General features: G+C 43.0%; 1 protein-coding gene across 1 annotated transcript in view; it reads left to right on the forward strand.

The window, feature by feature from the left end:
• The window catches only part of PLCH1 (phospholipase C eta 1), a 289,851-nt gene that overhangs the window by 59,445 nt on the left and 205,156 nt on the right, over nt 1–25,250 (forward strand). The window contains exon 2 of the mRNA XM_070072610.2: nt 8,010–8,128. Within this exon, the coding sequence (XP_069928711.1) occupies nt 8,050–8,128 (79 nt within the window). The 5' untranslated portion in view covers nt 8,010–8,049. The remainder of the gene's footprint in view (nt 1–8,009; nt 8,129–25,250) is intronic.

Genomic DNA, 25,250 nt, shown 5'->3' on the forward strand with positions numbered 1-25,250 from the left:
GAGAGAGATCGAGAGATCTTTCATCTGCTGGTTCACTCCACAATAGCCAGGACTGGGCCAGGCTACAGCCAGGAATCAGGAGCTTCTTCTGTATCTCACACATGGCCCAACCCCTTGGGTCATCTTCCACTCTCTTCCCAGGCACATGAGCAGGGAAATGGATCAGAAGTGGAGCAGCCAGGATTTGAACCAGAGCCCATGTGGGATGCTGGTGTTGCAGTTCACAGCTTTAACCTATTGAGCCACAGCACTAGCTGACTATTCATGCTTTATATAACTTTTTTTAGTTATTGTTGCACTATAATCTTTGAAGTTTAGTATCTTTGAGTACAGTTGATTATAATTTCTTTTCTAAACCATATTTATACTCTATAAAATATTTTACTGATATGACTTGAGTGTCACAATATATTGGTAAGTTATTGGGTGAAAAAAGTAGACTACAAAATAGAAGGATCTAGTTTGTGTTAAATTGACAGACCCAATGTCCATGTTAGGTACTCTGAGAAATGCTATAATGATGAAAGTTTTTAAAGCTTTGTTGTGTATGTCAAGCTTCTAAATAAAATTGTGAAGGATAAATAAAACACACATATATATAGCCTCACTTGTAATTTTACCATCCATGGATGGAAGGAAGAATGGAATCCATATTAACCTTGTTCTGGAGGTAGATTTTAAAGCTGATTTTAATAATTAATTGGTTCCAGGGCCAGCCCTGTGACATAGCAGGTAAAGCTGCTGCCTGCAGTGCTGGCATCCCATAAGGGGCGCCAATCCCAGTCCTGGCTGTTCCATTTCCAATCCAGCTCTCTGCTGTGGCCTGGGAAAGCAGTAGAAGATTGTCCAAGTCCTTGGGCCCCTGCACCCATGTAGGAGACCCAGAAGAAGCTCCTGGATCCTGGCTTCGGATCAGCACAGGTCTGGCTGTTGTGGCCAATTGGAGAGTGAACCAGAAGATGGAAGATTTCTCTCTCTCTCTCTCTCTGCCTCTCCTTCTTTCTGTGTAACTCTGACTTTCAAATGAATAAATAAATCTTAAAAATAAACTAACAAATAAATCTTTAAAAAATAATTAATTGGTTCCCTTTGTGTTTTTTTTTTTAGTTACTGTAAGTTATTACTTTGTTAAGTCATTTTAAGTATTAGCTATCTGTATTTTCTACAAGGAACATACCTCTACATGTTCTAACACATAATTGGCTGTAGAGTTTTAAATGTAACATGCATGTGTTATTTCTACCTCTAGGGAGATAGAGTAAGCATTTTGTAATCCCCTAAAGAATGTTACAAAAACCAAACATCATTTCTTTTCCTGAATATTAACCAAACAGCTTCAGATTGGGTACAACAGAAGTATATCTCTAATAAAAAAATAATCAATGAAAGTTCACACAGTTGGGGCCATGAAACTTTGAAAAGAACTCTGTTCTTTTGGCCACACCAGGAATGAGTCCTCTGGCCTCAGTTTAAGCTGGCCACACTAGGAGAGGTTTGGCTTAGCTGATGTCTAAGTTCCCTTTTAAGCAGTGAGCTCTAGGCTATGACTCATCTAAATTTGCCTGAAGCTAAAATGAGGTTTGTGCATAATTCTTCCCCTGTCCTCTGCCCTGCCCCACTATTCCTTTCATAATCTCCTGTTCTGTTATCTGTAATCTCTAAGTTTTGAAACCATTTGCTTGGGTTCTGGAGGCCAGAGTAAGTGTGTCTTTCTATCAGTCTCTGATTGGCAGGAATCCAGAAAACACAGCATCTGATGTTTTAACCTGCAGGTTAAAACCTGAGGGCCTGCAGTATGTGCAGAGGCCTGGGTCTGGCACTCAGGCAGTGTAAAGCCTCTTCCTATCCTTCAGCAACAAATATTGAAGGGGAGGCAAGATATCCAAACAACCAAGCTAAGGTGGCACATAGAGGCCAGCGGGTTTCAATTATGCATATCTCTGTGCTCCAGCTCAGCCACTGAAGCTCTCTAAGCCCTCTTTCCCCAGCAACATCCATCTGCCAGAGTTTCTTCAAGGAGTACAGCAACAGTTCATATAGGAGTATAGCAACAGTTCATATAGGAGTACAGCAACAGTTCATATAGGAGTTGTTTTGTTTGGCTGCACTTTTGATCACCTGTAGAGCTTTAAAACCCACTAATGCCCCAGTCCCAAACCCAGAGATTCTGGTGTGATTGACCTGAGTGTGGTTTGGGATTGTCATCAAGGTTGAGACTTACTGATGGAAGGCCTCATCGCGGTACATGGTACAGAGCAGGTACTCGCTAATTAGGAGCCAGGGATGTGGGCATGCAGTGAATGAAATAAATTTGGTAACTTGGGACATTTCATGAAGGCAATGGCATTTCACCCCTTCTTTAAAGAAAAGGGGACACAGTGAACAAAATGATCGAACAACTGGAAAGTCCGGGCCACTGATGTGAACCAGTACTCAAGTATCTCAGTATTACAAACATCTCTGCACATTTGTGTTTTTGTCCTTTATTAAAGGGTGGAAGGTTCTGACCCTGATTGCATATAGCAAGGGTATTACCCATATTCATGATCTATTGCTGTGTAACACATTACCCCAAATCTTAGTCTCTTCAACACTAATTATTTACTATTTTCACTTTGTCTCTGGTCAGAAATACAGACAGCACATGAAAGGCAAGGCTTGGTTCTGCCATCAGAAAGAGTAGCTGAGTCTTTGCATGGAGACGTGGGGTTAGCATCAGCCATATGTCCATTCATTCTCATGCTGTCTTAATGCATTTGGGCTGCTCTAACTAAATAACCCTTGACTGGTTTGGCTTACAAATGACACAAATTTATTTCTCACAGTTCTGGAGCCTGGGAAGTCCAAGATCAAGGCAGACTTGGTGAGAGCCTCTTCTGCGTTACACCTGGCTGCCAGTGTCTTGCTGTCCTCACATGGTGGACAGAATGAGCGAGCTCCCTGGGGCTTCTTCTATAAGTCCACTATTGTCAATCATCATGACAGATCCCAAACACGCCACCTCCTGCTACCTTCACATAGGACGTTCGCATTCTATGTAAGAATTTTAGGCAGACACAAACTTTCACACCACAGCACATGTCTGTGTTTGATGTTGACTGAGGTCCTAAGCAGGAATGCTTATACCTGGGCTTACTTGCTGCGTGGTGGCTGGATTCCCAGGACAAGTATCCTGAGGGAGAAGCTATAGCCATTTTTATGATCTTTGTCAAGGGAGACTTATAGCATCAACTCCAGCTCAACAATTTCATTGTTAGAAATCAGTCCCTGTCTCCAGTCCACTTTCAGGGGAAGGTGAATCTAGATTCCACTTTTTGAAGGGCAGAATGTATAAGAATTTGCTGGCTTTTTTTTTTTTTTCCACAGGCAGAGTTAGAGAGAGAGACAGAGAGAAATGTCTTCCTTCCGTTGGTTCACCCCCTCAAAATGGCCGCTATGGCCGCAGCGCTGTGCCGATCCAAAGCCAGGAGCCAGGTGCTTCTCCTGGTCTCCCACATGGGAGCAGGGGCCCAAGCACTTGGGCCATCCTCCACTGTCTTCCCAGGCCACAGCAGAGAGCTGGACTGGAAGAGGAGCAACCGGGACGGAATCCGGTGCCCCAACCGGGACTAGAATCCAGAGTACCGGCGCCACAGGCGGAGGATTAGCCTAGTGAGCCGCAGCACCAGCCTGCTGGATGTTTTTTAAAACTGCTGCATTATATAATAGGCTTGTTGGTCCTTCTGGCCTGTCATGGCTGGAACCTTGGGCTTGGAATCTGAAATTAAGATTTCAAGTCCCATTTCTAACTTCCTAGCAGCACAGGTTAATCACTTAATCTCTGTAACACCTTAATAATGCCTGTCTCAGGAGATTAATGAAGATAATGGGCAAAATGAGCATCATGTAAGTGCATGTCTTTATTAACTATGAACAGATGAAATTATATCACCTTTTTTTTTCAAAAAATTTATTTATTTTTATTTGTAAGGCAGAGCTACAGAGAAAGAGAGAGGGCCCTACATCATCTTCTGATTCCACTATCACCTTCCTTGGATTGGGAATGAGCATAATAGAGTGACAGCTGAAACCACAAGATCACATTAGGCAGGAAGGATGAGCATGAAACCAGAGAGGGTTCTCTTTAATTCCATGTAATTTAAAATGTTTCCAATATAACAATAAATATACGTTTTTATAGGAGATGGTTATTACAAAAAATTATGTCTAATCCTTAGAAAAGTTTTTTTAACACTATAGAAGTCTTCAAAGTCACTTCTATTTTTGTGTATATAATATATAAGAGAAAGAATTACAGTGATACACACCCAACAAAAGTGGTCATTCCTGGAGAAGGACTTGAAATGAGGGAAGAAGGGACTTCTGTTTTTAAAAATATGTGCTGAATTTCAATGTTTGAGTTTAAAAAAACTAGTGACAGGGCTGGCATTGTGGTATAGCTGCCACCTGTGCCACTGGTATCCGATAAGGGTGGGAGCTGGTTCGTGTTCTGGCTGCTCTACTTCTTATCCAGCTCCCTGCTAATGGCCTGGGAAAAGCAGCAGAGAATGGACTAAGTCCTTGTACCCTTGCACTGATGTGGGAGACCTGGATGAAGCTCGTGGCTCCTGGCTTTTCTGTCTTGCCCAACCCGGACCTTTGTGCTCATCTAAGGAGTAAACCAGCAGATGGAAGATATCTCCCTCTCTATGTGACTCAAACAAATAAATAAATCTTAAAAAAATTAATGAACATATCTAACTACATTATTTGTATAACTAAAAATACTTTATGGGGCTGGCGCCGTGGCTCACTTGGTTAATCCTCTGCCTGCGGCTCCGGCATCCCATATGGGCATCGGGTTCTAGTCCCAGTTGCTCCTCTTCCAGTCCAGCTCTCTGCCGTGGGCCAGGAGGGCAGTGGAGGATGGCCCAAGTTTTTGGCCTCTGCACCCGCATGGGAGACCAGGAAGAAGCATCTGGCTCCTGGTTTCGGATCAGCACAGCTCTGGCCGTAGTGGCCATTTAGGGAGTGAACCAACGGAATGAAGACCCTTCTCTCTGTCTCTCTCTCTCACTGTCTATAACTCTACCTGTCAAATAAAAAAAATACTTTAAAAATATTTTATTGGGGCTGGCACTTTGGAGCAGCAGGTTAGGCCATGGCCTGCAGCACCAGCTGCATATGGGTGCCAGTTCGAGTCTTGGCTGCTCCACTTCTGAACCAGCTCCTTACTAATGTGCCTGGGAAAGCAGTGGAGGATGGCCCAAGTGTTTGGACCCCAGCACCCAAGAGAGACCTGGAGGAAGCTCTTGGCTTCTGACATTGGCCTGGCTCAGCCTTGGTCATCGTAGCCATTTGGAAGTGGATGGAAGATCTTTCTCTGTCTCTCCCTCTCTCTCTTGGTAACTCTGCCTTTCAAACAAATAAATAAATCTTTTTTTTTTTTTAAAATCTCATTTTATTTACTTGAAAGACAGACTGACAGATTGAGAGGGGAGAGAGAGTTATCTTTGTCTGTTGATATACTCCCCAAGTGCTCACAACAGCCAGGACTAGCCCAGGAGTTAGGAACTCCATCCAGGTCTCTCATGTGAGTGGTAGGAACCCAGATACTTGGGCCATAATCATTTGCTGCCTCCCGGGTGGATTAGCAGGAAGCTGCATCTGAAGTGCAGTAGCCAGGATTCAAACCAGATACTATGGTCAGGGAAGCTGGTGTCTCAAGTGGCAGCTTAACTCATTGTGCTATAATGCTCCCCCCCCCCCCCTTTTTAAAGAGATCTTTGTGTGTGTTCTGTTGTCTGGGTGAGAGTCTGAGGGATTGTTTTCCTAATCAGCCTTTTTATCTGGTTTTTTTTTTTTTTGGTCATATTTTATAGTCAGTTCCATGCAGTGGTGAGACTTCATAGGCCTTAGGGAGTGGGATAAGCAGCCAGACTTGGCTGGAGGGGATGAGGGGAGCCTAAGCTTGGAGCCAAAGAAAGGAGAGTGGGGTTAGGTAAGACCCCTACTGGGGAAGGCTATGGGTGAGTCTGGTTGGGTGCAAAACAAGCTCTGATGGAAGGTTTAGGAGCCTTAGGGTCACCACTCTGATCATATTTTTCCATTTAGTGACTGAATTCATCCTGGGATACTTCCACAAGACTCTAGACTGCTTTCATGGGACAGATGACAAATTATTTCCCACCTGTGGGTTTCACTTCATACCAGCCCTGCTTGGTTTTTCCAGGCTTTGTTTTGTGAACAGAAAGGAGCTTGGAATTCTGAAAAGTTGCTTTGGCCAAATCCTGTGAACAAAGGGGGCCTTGTTCAGGGCAATGCACATCAGCCTTTGAAGGGGTTGAATTTGTCGGCTGCAGTCTCTGCTTTTCAGGTTCTTGCTGTAGTTAGCACTGTTTCTCAGTGTCTGGGAGAGTCCTACCTAGGAGCAGCTCTGCCTATTCACTCCAGTTCACTCACTTGAGGCCTGTGCCCAGCTCCAGTTAGACCAATAAGGTCAGCCTAAGTAGTTTCAGTTACTAGTGACCCTCAGGTGATACCCATAATCAGCTGTGTTTGGCTGATCTGGGACCATATGGATGCTGTTGTGTTTCTAATCTAATGTTTATATGTGTTGATCTCTCAGTGCACCAGTGTGGTACCAACACAGAATTCAGGTATTAGGAATAAGAGTGTCCCTTGCATTAATCACCTCCCTTGTGCAACTGAAATTTTCTGAAAAAGTTAGTGGCATTGACTGATTTGGGTCCAGGTTGGATAGGGATGAGGCTGTGACAGCTAAATCAGTTATGAAACTTGCTGTCTGTTAGTAGGTTGACAAGGGTATGTCAAAAATATATGGAAGAATGGAATTAAAAGGTAAGTTTAGTTTGGTGCAAAAACTTTTGAAATCCATAGTTTTTTCATGATACACAGTTTCATGAAGACCCTTTATATGCAGAGTTTTTGATTTTTTGATTTTTTATTTTTTTTAAAGATTTTATTTTTTTATTTTTATTTTTTTGACAGGCAGAGTGGACAGTGAGAGAGAGAGACAGAGAGAAAGGTCTTCCTTTGCCGTTGGTTCACCCTCCAATGGCCGCCGCGGCCCGTGCGCTGCGTCCGGCGCACCACGCTGATCTGAAGCCAGGAGCCAGGTACTTCTCCTGGTCTCCCATGGGGTGCAGGACCCAAGCACTTGGGCCATCTTCCACTGCACTCCCTGGCCACAGCAGAGAGCTGGCCTGGAAGAAGGGCAACTGGGACAGAATCCGGCGCCCTGACTGGGACTAGAACCCGGTGTGCTGGCGCCGCAAGGCGGAGGATTAGCCTAGAGAGCCGAGGTGCCGGCATTGATTTGTTTTTAAGCACTTGAGCAGGTGTTTTGTGTAGTGATTAAGATACTGCTTAGGATGTGTGCATATCAGAATGCCTGGATACTAGACTAGTCCTGGCTGCACTCCTGATTACATCTTCCTGCTTCCTGGGAAGTAGCAGGTGATAGCTAAAGTAATTGGGTCCCTGCCACTCGTATGGAGGTCCTGGGTTGAGTTCTGGGTTCCTGGTTTTGGCCTAGTCCAACCCCAGCTATTATGGGCATTTGGGGAATGCACCAATAGGAGATTTCCTTCTATCTCTCCCTTTCTTTCCACCCTTTAAGTAAATAAGTAAACAAAAAAATTTACAAAGACTGTATTTGGAAAAATGTTTCTTGCACCAAAATACAGTGATGTTTTAATCCCATTTTCCGCGAATTCTTTGAGGAGGTACTCTTGTATTTTCACTTGAGACAGCAGTAACTTTGAGCCCTGAGAGGTGGTGTTTGAAATATTGCTGTTTGGCATGCTAAATGACACTCTACCCCCTGGGAAGACTTGTGGGAAACTTCTGAGTGCCTGGGGGAGTGTAGCTCCCGGGTGTGGGGGTGTGGGGAAGCTGTGTGCCGTGTGTGTTGCCCCATACTGCTGGACAGCCAGTGGCATTGTGCTCCCTGGGAGAGCGTGTGGCTGCCGTTCCTTCATTTTGTCTCATTCTGTTTCTCTTGACAGGGCAATTTGGTGTTGATGCTGTGCCAGAAACCGTCCGACAATGAGTTACTGGAACTTGGAGAAAAGGAACTGTGTGCAGTACCGCAGGCATTTTCTGGTAGATAACAGTGTGTTTCATGGTGAGCTCTCTATTGTATTTAAGTCATTGGAGCTTTTATTTTGTTTCTGACAGTACTTTTATCCCAGAATTCTGGATGCAAATGTAGTATAATTGTTGGATTGAACCAAGAGCTTGAGTTATCTTGTTTCTAGTTAATTACTCAAGAAGTCCCTAGTACTCATTACAGAGCCTTGTGAGCCACGTGCTACCTTCTTACGATGGCTTATTCACCGGTGCCTCCCCACTTCTACTATCTGATACACTCCAGTAATATTCCTTCCAGAAGTTTGCCATCATTTTGGGCTAGGCTCATGGTAAGAGTTCAGTTAATCAGAGGGTACTGAAAAAATGTTCGTGAAAACTTGGCATTAAAAGATGGCTTTATTTTGCTGCAGAAAATGGAAATCTAGGCATAGTGTTTTATCAAACACATGTTCCACAAAGTTTCTGAAGACGCCTTGTATTTGTGGGTTGCTACTCCATGCTTACCGTCAGTCTGATGTGCATCTTCCAAACTCAGATATGAAAGGAGACTTCTGTCACCTGTGTAGACACTTCCTGAAAAGTGTCCGGTCCTTCTTATTGCTGTCCTCGGGTGCCTTAAGGCCTATCTGTGTGTCAGCCCACATATAAAAACAGAGCGGAGTCGTCTACAGCACTTACCCGTCGCTATCAGGATGGATTACTGAAGCTGTGAATCACAGAGTAATCAATATTAGTCACCTCCCTGGCAAACTAAGAGGAATTGCCTTTCCCCTGCTGACATCTGTTTGTTTTGTAGTATACAGACAGGGATAAGCTCCGTCAGTCCTGTCAGGGTACTGTGGAGTTGAATTTATTTAAGAGTCAAAGATTTATGTGGCATCAGACGTTTTGGAGTAATCTCTATCAGAAGCTTGTAGAATTGTAGAGGGAAGAGAGACTTCGTGGAGGAGCAGAGTGTAGTTTAACAGAATCCTATAATCTAAGCAGCTGTCAATTTTCTAACATCTTTTTTTTCTTTCCCAATTTGGTCACAGACTTAATAAGTATTATTGTTTTAATCTGAGTTTATGATAACAAGCTGAACCTTATTCACTGTATTAAGCACTTTAGAGTTTACAGTCTTGTTTCACCATTCATTACACCACCTTGCTATAGGGCCTTACCAGGTAGAGGGTGAGTTCATTTTATAGGTAAAGAAATGGGAAGTAGAGATGGAATGAGTACCCATATTCACAGAACTAATTGTTACTATTTTTAAAATTTTTATTTATTTTCTTTCTTTCTTTTTTTTTTTTTTTTGACAGGCAGAGTGGACAGTGAGAGAGAGAGACAGAGAGAAAGGTCTTCCTTTGCCGTTGGTTCACCCTCCAGTGGCCACTGCGGCCGGTGCGCTGCGGCCGGCGCACCGCGCTGATCCGATGGCAGGAGCCAGGAGCCAGGTGCTTTTCCTGGTCTCCCATGGGGTGCAGGGCCCAAGCACCTGGGCCATCCTCCACTGCACTCCCTGGCCACAGCAGAGGGCTGGCCTGGAAGAGGGGCAACCGGGACAGAATCCGGTGCCCCGACCGGGACTAGAACCCGGTGTGCCGGCGCCGCTAGGTGGAGGATTAGCCTAGTGAGCCGCGGCGCCGGCCATATTTATTTTCATTTTATTTGAAAGACAGAGAGAGTGAGAGACAGAGACAGAGAAAGACCTGCCATTGCTGGCTTATTCCCTAAAGGCCTGCAACAGCAGGGGCTGGGTCAGGCTGAAGTTACAAGCCAGGAATTCCATCTGGATCTCCCACGTGGGTGACAGGGACCCAACTACATGGTTCTTCACAACTCCATCCCAGGGTCTACACTGGCAGGAGGTTAGAATTGAAAGCTCAGTCAAGACTGGAACCAGGCCCTTTGGTATACGATGTGAGTGCCCCAGCTGGCCTCTTAACCACTGTGTCAAATGCCCATCCCCATAGCTAATTATTAGCAAGGTCAAAATGAAAATTCACATCTTCACCTTTCCAGGTTGGCTTTCTTGAGTTGTGGTGGTGATGCAGGTACCAACTTAGCACTATGCACCAAGATTCTACTCAGCTTTCTCAGCACCACCAGGGGTCCTGTTCAAATCTTTGCTCTTTTACACAGTTTGCTATGTGATATTTTCTGTTACAACTGTGAAAAAATAATAAACATGATAATTGAAGGAATATAGGAGTCAGATGATCCAGGTTTATTTTTCTGAGCTTCATTTTATGCCAATTTTGAAAATAGTTCATATTTCATTGTATTGATTTTATTATTTTAGAATGTTAGCCAGAGATTTCAAAGGCTATGGTAACGTAAAAAGTATTTTATGTATTTTTAAAGTTGTTACTACCAACTAGTTTGTGAGTACTACTGTATTACAGAATCCTAAGTAAGGGCTTGGTGAATGAACGCTGTCATATGAAACTTCTATACCTTTGCAATTGTCATCATTCATCTCATTTCATGGATGGGAGACTGAGGCTAATGATGATGTTGAAGAAGAAATCTGAAATTCAAATCCTGATCTGCATAGCTCCAACACCCCAACGTTGCTTTTCTTCCAGGCTGCCATTTGCATTTTAACAGAAATACACACTCTGAGAGGTTAAGTTCTATTCCACAGTAGTTGCTCTGTGAGTAATTAGCAGTGTATGATCTGGAACAAGTTGCATAATCTTTAGTAACATGGTTCTCTCCTTGGTGAAATGACTATGCTGCCATTGAAGATTTTTGAGGTTCTTTCTAATTCTGACTTCTGAGGTCCCATTCAAGTATTTCTGAGAAATACAATTGTTATTTTTGTGTGCTTCTTTTTCATTAAACACAAGATACACCAGGGGGCAGTATAATACTTAAAATGTGAATTGGTTTTTTTTTCATTCTATAACTTTTGAAAAGATTTAGAGGTGTTTAAATCCTCCCAATATTGAAAAGATTGAAGCCAACTCGAATTATGATTCTGTTGTGACAGAGTTAAGTATTTCTGATAGTGTAATATGTAGTTTTTGGTTTCTGTGTCTGAGGATGGTTTGTAGTTCAGGAAAGAATCATGTTCTCTGCTCTTCCTCTGCATCTTCAGAAAATTCATGTTTGTGAAGATAGGAACCCCTTTAACTTAAGGGAGAGTTGGGATACGTCTTGATATATATTAGGTCAGGAGAGCCATAGCAATTTATTGAGGATTTCAGAACATTACAAAGAAGTAAGTTTATTAATTTAAAAATTTATCTGACAGGCAGAGAAAGAGTCAGAAACACACAAATAGAGAAAGAGGAGAGAAAGAGTGAGAGAGAGTGCGAGAGAGCGAGAGAGAGAAATAACTTTCACCTGCTGATTCATTCCCCAAATGTCTGGGCCAAGCTAAAGCCTGGAGCCAGCAACTCCATTTGGGTTTCCCAGGTGTGTGGCAGGACCCAAGTGCTTGAGCTGTTACCTGCTGCCTCCCAGGTGCCTTAACAGGAAGCTGGAAAGGAAGCAGAGGTGGGAGTTGATCCCAGCCACTCGGATACAGGTTTCAGTCATTGCAAGAAGCAGCTGAACCACTGTATCACAATGTCTGCTCCTTGAACATTTCCAAGAGACCAGAAGTGACACATGCCTCAATTCAGAAATGTTAGGTTTCTTTTGAGAGGTCTTCTAGTGTGTGGCCTTGTCTTGTTTATGTTGATCACTCTCCTTACATAACCAGCTCAACCTAAACCAAGAGAAACAAAACTATTTCATTATAAACAGAAAAGAACCATGTCACCTGCATGAAGATAGGCTTTGGGAATATGCAGTGCAAATTGTGTGAGCCAGACTCTTTGCATGTGCAGATTTATGCTGTCTTCCCAGGGGAATTGAGGTGCATTCAAATAAGGACTCTTTCAGCTAAAATGTTCAATAGAAGTAAAAGTAAAACATGAAGCATTTGTATGCACTGTCTCACAGTTCAGAGCCTCCTTTCTGCTGCTAGAGGCAGTCTATTCTCATTGGAAACAATTTAGAATAGTTCCTAAATTCTGCAGCACAGTTCTGCAAACAAAAGAGAAAGTTGCTGTTAAACTCACTGTTCTTATTCTGCTTCTGTCCAGCCCTTTAACTGCTACTTCATCTGCATAGCACTTCAGAGGCAGGAATGGAATGCCTGGAACACTGGGAGATGATGCCTGCTGGCCAACACCTGGCTGAATTTACTTAGTTCTCTGGCGATGAGGGCGACTCTAGAAATTATTAATTTTTGCATTTCCTACTTAACTGTCATTCAGATTTTTGGGGGAACTTACTGAATCCAAAGGGATTTGTACCGATTACAGAATTCTAATTGCTGGGATTATCATCGATTGGCTTTTATCCTTCTGATTAATTTGTAATAGAGAAAAACCTTGGGAAAGGACTGTTTTGTATAATATGAAGCTTGCTTTAATGGCTTGGACTTTCAAGAATTATTCTGATTTGAAAATTTCCTGTATATCCTGAGTTGGTTCTCTTGGTTGTAGTGTATTACAGTATTTTTCCCTGATCTGGGAGGTAGTCTTGATTCGTAAGCCAATAATCAGTGTATTTACAGTTAATATGTATAATTGCTTATGAGCTTTTCCTAATATTTTGTCTCCTTCATAGAACATACTTGGAGATCACTTAATGGTTGTTTTCATGCTGTTAGTTTTAGTTATCATCCCAAGTTCTTATTTTTTTCTTTTAAAGTTTTTTTTTAAAAAGATTTATTGATTTGTTTGAAAGAGTTAAAGAGAACAAGAGGCAGAGATCTTCCATCTGCTAGTTCACTCCCCAGGTGGCTGCAATTGCCAGGGGCCAAAGCCAAAGTTAAGAGCCAGGAACTCAAGCAGCCAAATGCCTGCTTCTGTGTAGTATGTCTTTTCAAAAACCTTCCCTTATATGCACTTTTTTAAAATATATTTTTTAAAGATTTATTTATTTGAAAGGCAGAGTTACAGAAAGGCAGAGGTAGAGACGGAGAGAGGAGGAGAGAGGGGGAGAGGTCTACCATCTGCTGGTTCACTCCCTAAATGGCTGAAGTGGCTGGAGCTGTGCTGATCTGAAGCCACGAGGCTGGAGCTTCTTCCGGATCTCCCACATGGGTGCAGATGCCCAAACACTGGGCCATCTTCCACTGCTTTCCCAGGTGCATTAACAGGGAGCTGAATCGCAAGTGGAGCCCATATGGGATGCCCACACTGAAGGCTATGGCTTTATCTGCTATACCACAGCGCTGGCCCCTTGTATGCTCTTTTGCATTGGCTTTAACTACCTTTTAATGAAACAAATTGATGTAGTGAATTAATGAAAAGTGATTTATGTTTTATTCAATCTTCCCTTGCTGGCCAGGGGCCTAGTTGGAGATATGAGGGTAGAAATTTGACTACTAATTCTTAATGGAAAGTAGACTGGAATGAAAACCTGGAGACTAATTCAAATCCCAGATTTACTACTGAGTTCTCCAGCTTCATGTCACTCTTGGGGTCCTCAATTCTCTGCCTTTAAAATGAGGATTGTTGGGGGCTGGCACTGTGGTGTAGAAGGTTAAGCCTCTGCCTGCTGTGCCGGTATCCCATATGGGCACCGGTTCAAGTCCTGGCTGCTTTACTTCCAATCTAGTTCCTTGTTAATGGCCTGGCAAAACAACTGAAGATGGCCCGGGTACTTGTTCCCCTGCACCCACGTGGGAGACCTGGAAGAAGCTCCTGGATCCTGGTTTAGGCCTGTCCCAGCTCCGGCAATTGCGGCTGTTTGGGGAGTGAACCAGCAGATAGAAGTTCTCTCTCTCTCTTTCTCTCTGTCTTTCAAATAAATAAATATACCTTTTAGAAAATGTTTCTTTCATTTATAGCAATGAAATTATAAAAAAAGAGGATTGCACCAGATTGCAAAGTTCCCTGCTAGTGGCAGTGTTTGAGGTCTCTGTGTGGTCAAATGCTGAGATGGTCATGTGGGATATGTAAGTGTCCTAGAGGCCAGGAATATGGGAATGGAAGGCTGGCAAGATAGCAGTGAGGAACGGGGGTATGATTGCTTTAGTATTACACTGCACTGGCAAAATAGCTCCATTTCTCTCTGGGGAGAAAGGAGTGCATGTGCGTGTTTGTGTGTGTGTATGTTTTCTGGGTTCCTGCTGATCCAGGAGAGACTGACACACAGGACAAGTGTCATACTCAGCACAAGTGTGGTTTTGTTCAGAACAGGGGAGTGCAGAATTTCTCCGTCATTGGTGTTGCATCCTCGCTGGAAGAGAAGAATGCCTGGTCCTGACTGATAAATATGAAAGGAGATGGGAATTATGAAGAAGTGAATTAGGGTCCCAATTAGTTTAGGTCAGATTCTTAGTAAGTTAGAACTTAGGCATCCTGTCTGTGTTAGAGATTCGGGGGACAGCATTAGCTTTTTATGTTAGAGTGGATTTTTTTAAGATCAAAAAAATTTATTATATAATTATATATTATATAACAATATATATGTATTATATATAATACAATATTATATTATATATAATATAATACATATTGTTACAATACAATATAATATGTATATATTATAATATGTATAATATGTATTATATTATATATAACATATATAACATAATATAATACATATTATACTGTTATATAATATATAATAATATATTATAATTATTATATTATAAGCAGAGGAAGAGAGCTTCTATCTGATGGTTTATTCCCTAAATATCCACACTAGCCAGAGCTTGGAACTCAGTCCAGGTCTTCTGCATGGGTAGCAGGGGTCCAGTTGCTGGAGCTATCACCACTGCTTTCCAATGCAGGACATAGTAATAGGGTGCTGTGGCATTCGTTTTTTGTTTTTTAAGATTTATCTTATTGAAAGTTGAAGTTACAAAGAAGGGTGAATCTGCTTATTCACTCTCCAGATGGCTGCCATAACCAGGCTGAAGCCAGGAGGTTCATCTGGGTCTCCCACAGTGGTAATAGGGCCTGACTTCTGCTGCTTTTCCTGGGCTTTTAGGAAGGAGCTGAATAAGAATTGTAGCTGCCGGGACAAGTACTAGTCCCTATATGGGATGGCAGTGCCACAGGCAGCGGCTTTACCTGCTATGTCCCAACTCTGGCCCCAAGTTTCATTTCTTTGCTGAGTCCAAGCCTAGCTTTTCCAGCCGGTCACTTTATAAACAACCCTCTTCTAGGTCCAGAAAATTCCAGTACACATGGGATTACTATTAACACAGTGATAGGGTTTTGTGAGCATCATTGAGATCAGAAAGATTATCTTTAGATTCTGGGAGGGAAATACTGCAGGGAAAGATGTCAATGATAGGTTGAGAGGACTTAAAAAAAAAAGGACAAAGTTTGAACTTAAGGGAGAAAATGTACTTGATTCATTTCAATTTTATAAGTTGTAATAGAATGAACTCTGAAAGCAGCAGTACCCAGGAGATTTCTTTTTTAATCCTACTCTCAAGTCTCTCCATCCCTCAATGATGGCCATTTAGGCAGAAAGCATCGAAGTCAGGTGTCCTTTTAGGTCTATGGTGTTCAAGTGCATCTTGCAAAGCTTAAAGAGGCAGGCAATGAAGGTTTAGGCAAAGGGAGGCCTGGCCTCACCCATGTATGCCATTTTATAGGGGCTGCCCTCCACCTGCTGGTGGGTGATTGGTTTCATATGAGACTAAGTTTTTCATAGCAGCAAAGTGCTGACATTGAGGGCAGATGACATCCAAACTCTTTTCTAATGCTAATATTCATGAATTGCCAGTTCCCCTACTTTTCCAATGTGCCCTACTTTTTAACAAAAGCTAATAGGAAAATTGGCTGTGAATTAACAGACCAAATCGATTTATACCCTTTTCTTCCCCTGAGGCAAATCATAGTCATCAACTCTGGCTTTACCAAAGTCATTATTTATATGTAGTTCAGAACACAAGGCAATAACCTTGAATGTGTGTTAGAGTGAGACGTAACTTGTTCTGTAACCTTTTGGGAATGCAGACTATTCCTTGATTTCTTGGTGATAAAGAAAATTCCTGATGAAATCCTCAGTGGAATGCTAACTGTAATTTAAAATGAAAGTGCTTTCCTATTTTTATTTCTCCAGGGTGATGACATTCTACTTGTAAATGGCCAAATAAACATTTAAAAATCATATTCCCTGAGCCCCTATTGTGTGTATGATAATCCAAGTGCCCAGGGTGGCAGACATGGCACTGCAAGGAGTGAAATTTGAAGATGCACCCTTCTCTCTATTGGTGAGCATGGAATATCAATGGAGGCAGACTTTTCCACTCTTCTGAATATAATCACACTTGTTCTGAAAGCTTCCTAGCTGTTGGTCTCTCCAAGGTCAGGAGGAACCCCAAACCATCTCTAAATACACACACACACACACACACACACACACACACACTTTTGCATATATGCAACAATGCTCAATGGAGCATTCTCAATTGAGTGTAGCTTATGTGCAAAATTTTGTTTTTCTCCAATGAATGCTTTTAGAAGTACTGTGTCCTGTTGGAGCAACTTGAGTAGACTCTATTGCTTTATGAGAGTCTAATCCATTTCCTATCATTAATCTCAAACTTCTAAGTTCCATGTCCTCCCTCACCCCGAGAATGAACCTAGTGCAGCTGGTTGGGGCTGAGAGAAGGGGTTTATCTGCTATGCTTCTTTCCCTTGAAGAGGAATTCATGGCCCCGCTCCTCAGATTTTGGTATGAGGAAGAGGGATGGGGAGTGAACATTGTCCAGCCACACTGGGTACTTCTTTGCCTACCCGTGGTGCTGAGGTGCTGAGGACTCTCTGGTCCCATCTGGATGTTTCATTTCACCCTGGCCGCTGCGTTACCAAGGATTTTTGAGAGAGGACCCATTGTCTCCCTCCAGCCTCACCTCTTCTTTATCCCAGTTCCCTCTGGCTAGGGCATGACTACTGTTTCCCATATCTCTGTGTCTCTTCACCAGCAGCTCTGCAGACTGCCGAGGGCTGTGGAAGAAGGCACAGGGTATGAAGTAGCCCCTTCCCGGACTGACTGCAATGTCTCCTCATGCTGTCAGGTGGTGGTGGCCTCCTTAAGCTTCTGCTTTAAGAAATGTAGCCATTCTGTAGCTCTTTCTCCCCTTCTCTCTGAGGGTGAAGGGTGTTATTTGGTTGTCAGAATGCCATCTCTGTCACCTTGGGCACCTGGGTTGTAATATGCACCAAAGCAGGGGCTCAGGGCATGTGATTAAAATTATTTATTTATTTATTTGAAAGGCAGAAATTGAGTGAAATATTCTACCTGCTAGTTCACTCTCTAAATCCCTGCAACAACCAGGGCTGGGCCAGGCTAAAAATAGAAGAAAGGAACTCCATCCAGGTCTCCCTTGTGGGTAGCAGGGACTCAAGCACTTCAGCCATCATCTGCTGCCTCCCAGAAGCATTAACAGGAAGCTGGATCAGAAATATGGAGTAGCTGGGCCTTGATATGGGATGCAGACATCCCAAGCAGTGGTTTAAACCTCTGCCACTATGCCCACCCTGGGAATGTGATCTTCAGTGGATGGAATCCCATCCCCCTGACACCTGACAATTCCCCTTAGACTCCTCTAGAGCCCCTGCAGGCAGTTCCCTGCCCACTACCGTTTTAGATTGGGGTGACTCAATGTCTCCAGAGAGATGGAGAGACAGAAGGTTCCTACATTTGCTGGCTCATTTCCCAAATACTCATAACTATTAGGACTGGGCCAGGTTGCAGCCAGGAGCCCAAAACTCTGTCTGCATCCCCCATGTGGATGGCAGGAAACCAAGCACCTGAGCCACCACCTGCTGCCTCACAACACACGACCAGGAAGCTGCATTGGAAGAGTGCAGTAGCTGGGATCCAAGCAAGGCACTCGGATATGGGATGCGCTTGTCCCAAGCAGTGGCTTAATTAACTGTTAATACTGATCTGTCTAAAGGTACTGGTTTTTTTTTGTTGTTTTGTTTTTGTTTTTAAGGCATGCTGACTTCTTGCAAGGTTGTATAGCTGAATTGGTCAGAACCAAGCAACCATCTGGATTTTTTAAAATTCATGTTGAAATATTTCAACCTCTTCCTTATTAGGAATCTAATTCAGAAGGACTCCTGTGATGTTTGTCATGCTTTCCTTGTTCCAGTCATTTACGATCTGTCATGGTGGAGGGCTGAAAGGTACTGTAGAGTGCCTTGCAGAATGGCAAATTAAGGGTCTGCATGTGTGGGAAGCCCAGGTGGGTGAGAAAGAGCAATGCTCATTTTTCGAAGCTTGCACGTTAATCGTCGGAAACACACCTGTTACCTACCATGAAGTAAGATCCTTAGCTGGCCTTTTCCACTAGACTCTCAAATTCTTTTTCGTAAAGCAGTGGCCAGTGGGAGACATGCCAAACAGAAAGGCGCTTGATTGTATTATTCCTTTGTTCTTGGGAATACCAATTTTCTAATTACTCAATTTGAAAGAAGAAATAATGTGTCTGATAAACAGTCAACTTCTTTAGATCTGCAGACTTCTCACGTTTTAAGTGGTTACTTAATGAGAATTATTTCCCCCTGGACCTGTGTTACAAATTTAAGCCTTTGTTCTTTAAGCTACATTTCCATAATTATAATTAATTTTCATCTGCTGTCTCATTTCCCCAATTGTCTTTCCCACTCCTTGCCTAATATATGCACTGAGATTGATACGAGGATGAAAATGTCTTCCTACCAGTAGATTCAGAGTTCTTCCAGGGCAATATACTTATTTAATTTAGCTATACAAAAGATCCAGAGTCTTTTCTTGGACCACAGTAATTATTATTAGTGATTGCATTTGTAATCACAACATCCTATCTCTCATCTGTCAAAACAAATGTGAAAAACTGCAGTTTGTTGCTTTATACCATGTGAATAAAAAGCCATCCCAATAGATCTGTGACATATTTTGTATTTTCTTAGGGCTCCTTCCTTTTAGCATATATGTTTGGTGTTATTAAAAATGCAAATTGTTGGTTTCAAAGGAATATTCAGATTTTTCATTTCAAGCCCACAGCCTAGTGTGACATGGTTTCATCTGTGTACACAGCTTCAACTCCAGTTTATAAGAATGTGCTGCTGACTCCAATCCTGCGTTCTTGACTTAGACTTTCCCTCAGTATTGTATACCCACATGTTCATCTGCCTACCTGATGTCCCACTGATGGCCTGAGCCCCAGACTCAACATATCTGGAGCACAGCTCCCTCCTCCCCTGCTAACCATCTACCCGACTAGCTTCACCTCCCTCCCTTCCTCTCTGTGCACCCCAGCTGCTCTGACCTTCATTCTTTCTTCACTTAGCTAACTTTCAATGCATCCCTCTGATCCCAGAGCAAAGGCCCCTTTTGCAAAGAAGCCTTTTCTGATTTCCCGGATGAGATCAGCTCTGCCTTATGCTTTCTCATCACTTTGTGTTGCTGCCCCATTGCACATCAAAACTGTTGTCACAAAACAGTTTATTGTAAAAACAAGCTTAATTTCCATCCCTTCACCCTAAGTTGTAGGAGGACAGAGACTGTTGTGATTTCTATCTCCAGCACATAGTATAGTGCATCCACATATCAGGTGCTCAACAAAATAATGCTAAATGAAGTGGTTTATTGACAGGGGAGATAAAAGTCACTGATGTTTCATTACTTCGGCACTCTGTTGAGTTTGGTTTTTAATCTTTGCTGTGGAGTGCTTCAGTTCTCTGGCCACAGACTTCCTCCTTCCATGGCCTTTGCCATGGAGAACCCATCAAAGAACTGACACTGTGACACTATTCCTTCCTGAGACTGAGAAGGGTAAGAGGGCTCTTCTGCTGAGAATTCAAGTGTGCCTTGGAAAAGATTAATATAACCATGTAAGGCCTCACAATGCATAAGTACAAGCCCATTTTATTTACCAGAATTTCTTAGGCATTTTGAATTCATTTAGTAATACTTTCTATGTTGGTTCTACAGGGTATTTCAAAAGTTTGTGGGAAACAGTGAATTAAGAAAATACTGTGCATGTGTTTCAAAAAGTTTTTTGGCACCAAAGTAAACAACTTTGAATTCATTTTTAAATGAACATTTAACAAATATGACTCATTTTTAAAGTATTTATTTTCAACTACTTGAAAGGCAGAGCAACAGAGAGAGAGAGACATATCTTTTGTCTGCTGGTTCACTTCCCAAATACCCACCACATGTTGGTCAGGCTGAAGCCAAGAGCCTGGAACTCCATGCAGGTCTCCATGTGGATGGAGGGCTGAAGCACATGAGCCATCATCTGCTGTCTCTCAGGATGCATTAGCAGGAAGTTTAATCAGAAAGGGAGTAGCTAGGACTCGGCTGGCACTCCAACATGGGATGTGGGTGTTGCAAGCAGAGGGTTCATTTGCTGAACCTCAATGGCCAACTCTCACGAACCCTGTGAAGTATCCTTGTGTATGTGTGTATTTTTTCAGCTCTGAATTTGCAAGAGTATCTCATAAAATAGTGCTATTAGTGAAGACTGCTTAATTGGCAGTAATTGCATTAAAATTAAATGCAGGTTGCCTGCATTTGAAAATCTCCAGTGGTAGAAATGTTGGGGTTATTCTTAGTGCAGAGAGTGTGAAATGGACCTATGCTAACACCAAAACACGTTTTCTCAGCAAGAAACGGACCTTTGCTAACACCAAAGCATGTTTTCTCAGCAAGAGAAGAGGCAGAAGGCCCGAGGGTACATGAGGAGAATAATCAGTGCAGGGCTTCTTTAAAAGTTAAGATGCACTTGTATTTAAGTTTCACAAATTAAAAAAATAGCAACCAGGCCTTTAACCTAAGAATCTCAGGCAATATGAGAATATATTCCTCTTTTAAAGGTAGCAAAATTTCTCTGAGCAGTAAACATCAATTACAGAATAAATGTGGGATCTGGGAAAACTCAGCTGTCTAGTTTTGTTCTGTCTATACATGTCTCTTGGTATGTGATTGATATGTGTTCTCAGAATCTCTCTCTTTTGAGTAGAAGATGGTTTATGCCCAGTTAAAAAGGGGAACAGTGGTATAGTAGGTAAACCTCTGCCTGCGGCTCTGGCACCCCATGTGGGTGCTGGTTTGTGTCTCGGCTGTTTCTCTTATGATCCAGCTCTCTGTTACAGCTTGGGAAAAGCAGTAGAGGATGGCCTAATTGCTTGGCCCCTGCACCCTTGTGGGAGACCTTGAAGAAGCTCCTGGGTTCTGGCTTCAGATTGGCCTTGCTCTGGCCATTATGGACATTTGGGGAGTAAACCAGCAGGTGGAAGACCTTTCTATCTATCTCTCCCTCTTCTCTGTCTATAACTACCTCTCAAATAAATAAATAAGAACAGTGGACACAGTTATTATTTAGGGTCCTCCTTTTACTCCTTGCTAATTTACTCGGTGCAAATCCACAAATGACCATCATTTGAAATTGTGCAATGTCAGACTTTCATGATATTTTGTTTTTAAGTGCAGCAGACTCTTATCTCCAGATGTGGAGATTTGTAATTAATTAATGCTTCAAGCCAATGAATCCCCGCCTGGGCTGCACATTGGAATCACCTGAGGATATTAAAACAAGATGTTGCCTGGGTTGTAGCCTTGAAGTTCTGATTTTATTGGTCTGGTGTGTGGCCAGAGCACAGGGACATTTTTGGAACTCAGATAATTACTTTGAGCAGCTAATTAGACTCTGGTGGGTTGAAAACTCCAGTCCTAAGGTGACCAGTATAAATTCTCTCAACATAACTATCAAATTCATGAGTTTAATAGTGAGTTTTTTCTGTGATAATAGCCTATGTTATACTGACTTGAAAAATATGGGCAGGAGCAATCAATTAAGCATGTGGATATACACAGAATGCGTATAGATAAGACAGGCAAATACTAATGGTGAGACATGACCCAAGCTCAGTTATGTTATCTCTAGGGTGTAGGAGCCAGATGTCTTCATTTTATCTGCATGTATTTATCTAAAGGGGGTTTTAAAAATTTTAATTTTTTATCTACTTGAAAGGTAGAGCAATGTGGAAGGGGAAGAGAAGGAGGGAAGAAGGGAAGGAGAGAGTGAGAATGAGTGAGAGAGAGAGAGAGAGGGAGAGAGAGAGACAGAGAGAGATATCTTCCATCGACTGGTTTACTTCCCAAGTGCCTGTAACAGTCAGGCTAGGCCACCTGGAAGTCAGCTGCCTAGAACTCCATTTGGATCTCTCATATGGGTGGCAGGAATCTAGCTACTGAAGTTGTCTGCTGCCTCCCAAGAGACATTACCAGGGATGCTAGACTGGAAGTAGCATTCCAGTATGGGATATAGGTTTCCCAAGTGGCAGCTTAGCCTACTATGCCACAGTGCCCATCCTGGTTTGCTTCTATTTTGTTGAGAACTTTTACATCTATGTTCATCAGGGGTATTAGTGTGTAGTTTTCCTTTTTTGGGGTCCTTATTTAGTTTTCATACCAGGTTTGTTATGATTTCAGAGAATGGGTTGGAAGTGTCCTCTTCTTCTTCTTCTTTTTTTTTTTATTTGACAGGTAGGGTTATAGACAGTGAGAGAGAGAGAGAGAGAGAGAGAGAAAGGTCTTCCTTCCATTGGTTCACTCTCCAAATGGCTGCTACAGCCGGCACTGCACTGATCTGAAGCCAGAAGCCAGGTGCTTTTTCCTGGTCTCCCATACGGGTGCAGGGGCCCAAGGATTTGGGCCATCCTTGTGCCCTCCTGGGCCACAGCAGAGAGCTGGACTGGAAGAACGGCAGCTGGGACTAGAACCCAGCACCCATATAGGATGCTGGTGCCTCAGGCGGAGGATTAACCAAGTGAGCCATGGCACCGACCCCTCTTCATTTTTTTTTTTGAAAGAAAAGAGTTTTTAAAGACTATTTGCAGAGGGGTGAGGGTAGGGCAAGTTATACTCACTTTTTTTTAAAAAAGATTTATGTATGTGTGTATGTATGTATGTATTTGAAAGGCATAGTGGCAGAGAGAGTTCTTCAATCACTTGTTCACTCCTCAAATGACTGCAATGGCCAGGGGTGGGCCAGGTTGAAGCTAGGAGCTAGGAACTCCATCTAAGTCTCCCATGAGGATGGCTGGGGCCCAAGTACTTGAGCCATTATCCATTGCTTTCCCAGATTCACTAGCAGGAAGCTGGATCTGAAGTGGAGCAGCTGAGACTTAAACTGGCACTCTGATATGTGGGGAGCAATCCGGACTAGACTGAGTTACTGGAATTAAGACTTATTCTATGCATCTGCTCTCCCACAATATGGCGCTGGGAGAGAAGTAAACAGCTTCCGCACAGCTGCCTCCAGTTCAACCAATAAACTGTAGGACTTGCTACTGATTGGAGGAGAGCAGCGTACTCGGCGTGTGGGCAGCCGAGTTAGGATTGGCGGAGGAGGACTATAAAGGAGGAGAGAGACGGCATGCACCAGGAACATCTAAGGGGAACATCTAGCTGAAGGAACACCTGTGCAGCCCCCAGAGAGCCGGCCGGCGGTGTGCCGCTCCCCTGCGGAAGTGGGGAATGTGGCCAGGGGGAACTGCCCTTCCACGGAGGTGGAAGGGATAGTAGCCAACCCGGGAAGAACCAGCAGCAAACCCGGGGAGGGCCGAGCAGACGAAAGAACAGCGCAGGGTTCTGTGTCGTTCCTCCACGAAGAGGGGGAGCGACACTGATATGGGATGCAGGCATCACAAGCAGTGGCTTAAGCCGTTGTGCCATAGCACTGACCCCATGCTCACCTTTAAATAGTCCATTTTTTTTCCACATTCCTCTTAATGTCATTCTGGTTTAATGCCCTTGAAACATAATATATTGGGGCCAGTGCTGTGGTGTAGTGGGTAAAGCCACTGTGTGCGTGGGTGCTGGTTCAAGGCCCAGCTGCTTCACTTCCAATCCTGCTCCCTGCTAGTGCGCCTGGGAAAGCAGAGGCAGATGGCCCAAGTATTCAGATACATGTATCCATATGAGACATGGAGAAGCTTCTGGCTTCTGGCTTCAGATTGGCCCGGCTCTGGCCATTGTGGCCATTTGGTGAGTGGACCAGTGGATGGAAGATTTCTCTCTCTCGCTTGCTCACTTGCTCCCGTGCTCACTTGCTTGCTCTTCCTGTAACTCTGCCTTTCAAATAAATAACCTTTTAAAATAATTTATCTTAACTTTACAGTTAATATATTTGTTACATGATACAAAGTTATTCTTTTGAGCATTAAATGACTTCAAATTGTCATCCATGGTCTCCTGATACCAAACAGTAACACTTTGGGAAGGTTCTTGACAAGACAGCAAAGCATATTTAATAGTATTTTGTTTTGATTAACCTGTGATAAGGACTACATAGTTCACAGTAGGATAATTTAAAGAATCATTAAATAAATATGGAATGCTGGAATTGAGATAACAGTGTGATTATTGGGACTATGCCAATTGTAACCTTGAATAATATTAGAATTATTTATATGTCTACTTTGCCCTTGTAGACATCTGGTCTACCTCTCTTATGCAGCTTGTGAGAAAACTGATGTTTAGGTCACTGAGCTATTTCTTGAAGATGCACAAGTTATGAAGGAGCAATCCTGTCTTCTCAGGCCACTTTCATTTTGCAGATAGGATCTTATGGAGGAACACAAAGAGGAATTCTGGGTTGGTATTAAGATAGCTAAGTTTGGGCCGGCGTTGTGGTGCAGTAGGATAATCCTCTGCCTGTGCTGCCGGCATCCCATATGGGTGCCAGTTCTAGTCCAGGCTGCTCCTCTTTCTAATCCAGCTCTCTGCAATGGCCTAGGAAAGCAATGGAAGATGGCCTAAGTACTTGAGCTCCTGCTACCCACATGGGAGAGCTGGATGAAGCTTCTGGCTTCAGCCTGGCCCAGCCCTGGCTATTGTGACCATCTGTGGAGTGAACCAGTGGATGGAATCTCTCTCTTTTTCTCTCTTTTTCTCTTTCAAATAAAATGAAATCTTTAAAAAACAAAACAAAAAACCTGAACCTGTTTTAAAACATAAGAAGTTATGATTAAGGATATGAGCAATACCCTGGTCTTCATGGCGCATCAGAGCTAGCAAGGACTTAGGAAGCCATCTGAAGAAGGATTCTGAGCAGTCATTATTTGGTTGGGAAGGCTTTTGTGAAATCTCTGAAAATATGCTGGGTACTCTATGTATTGGTCATACACATTTGTGTGTCCTCC

The sequence above is a fragment of the Oryctolagus cuniculus genome, chromosome 4, assembly GCF_051225735.1.
Source record: "Oryctolagus cuniculus isolate XC-2025 breed Fujian yellow rabbit chromosome 4, ASM5122573v1, whole genome shotgun sequence".
NCBI classification, from domain to species: Eukaryota; Metazoa; Chordata; class Mammalia; order Lagomorpha; family Leporidae; genus Oryctolagus; species Oryctolagus cuniculus.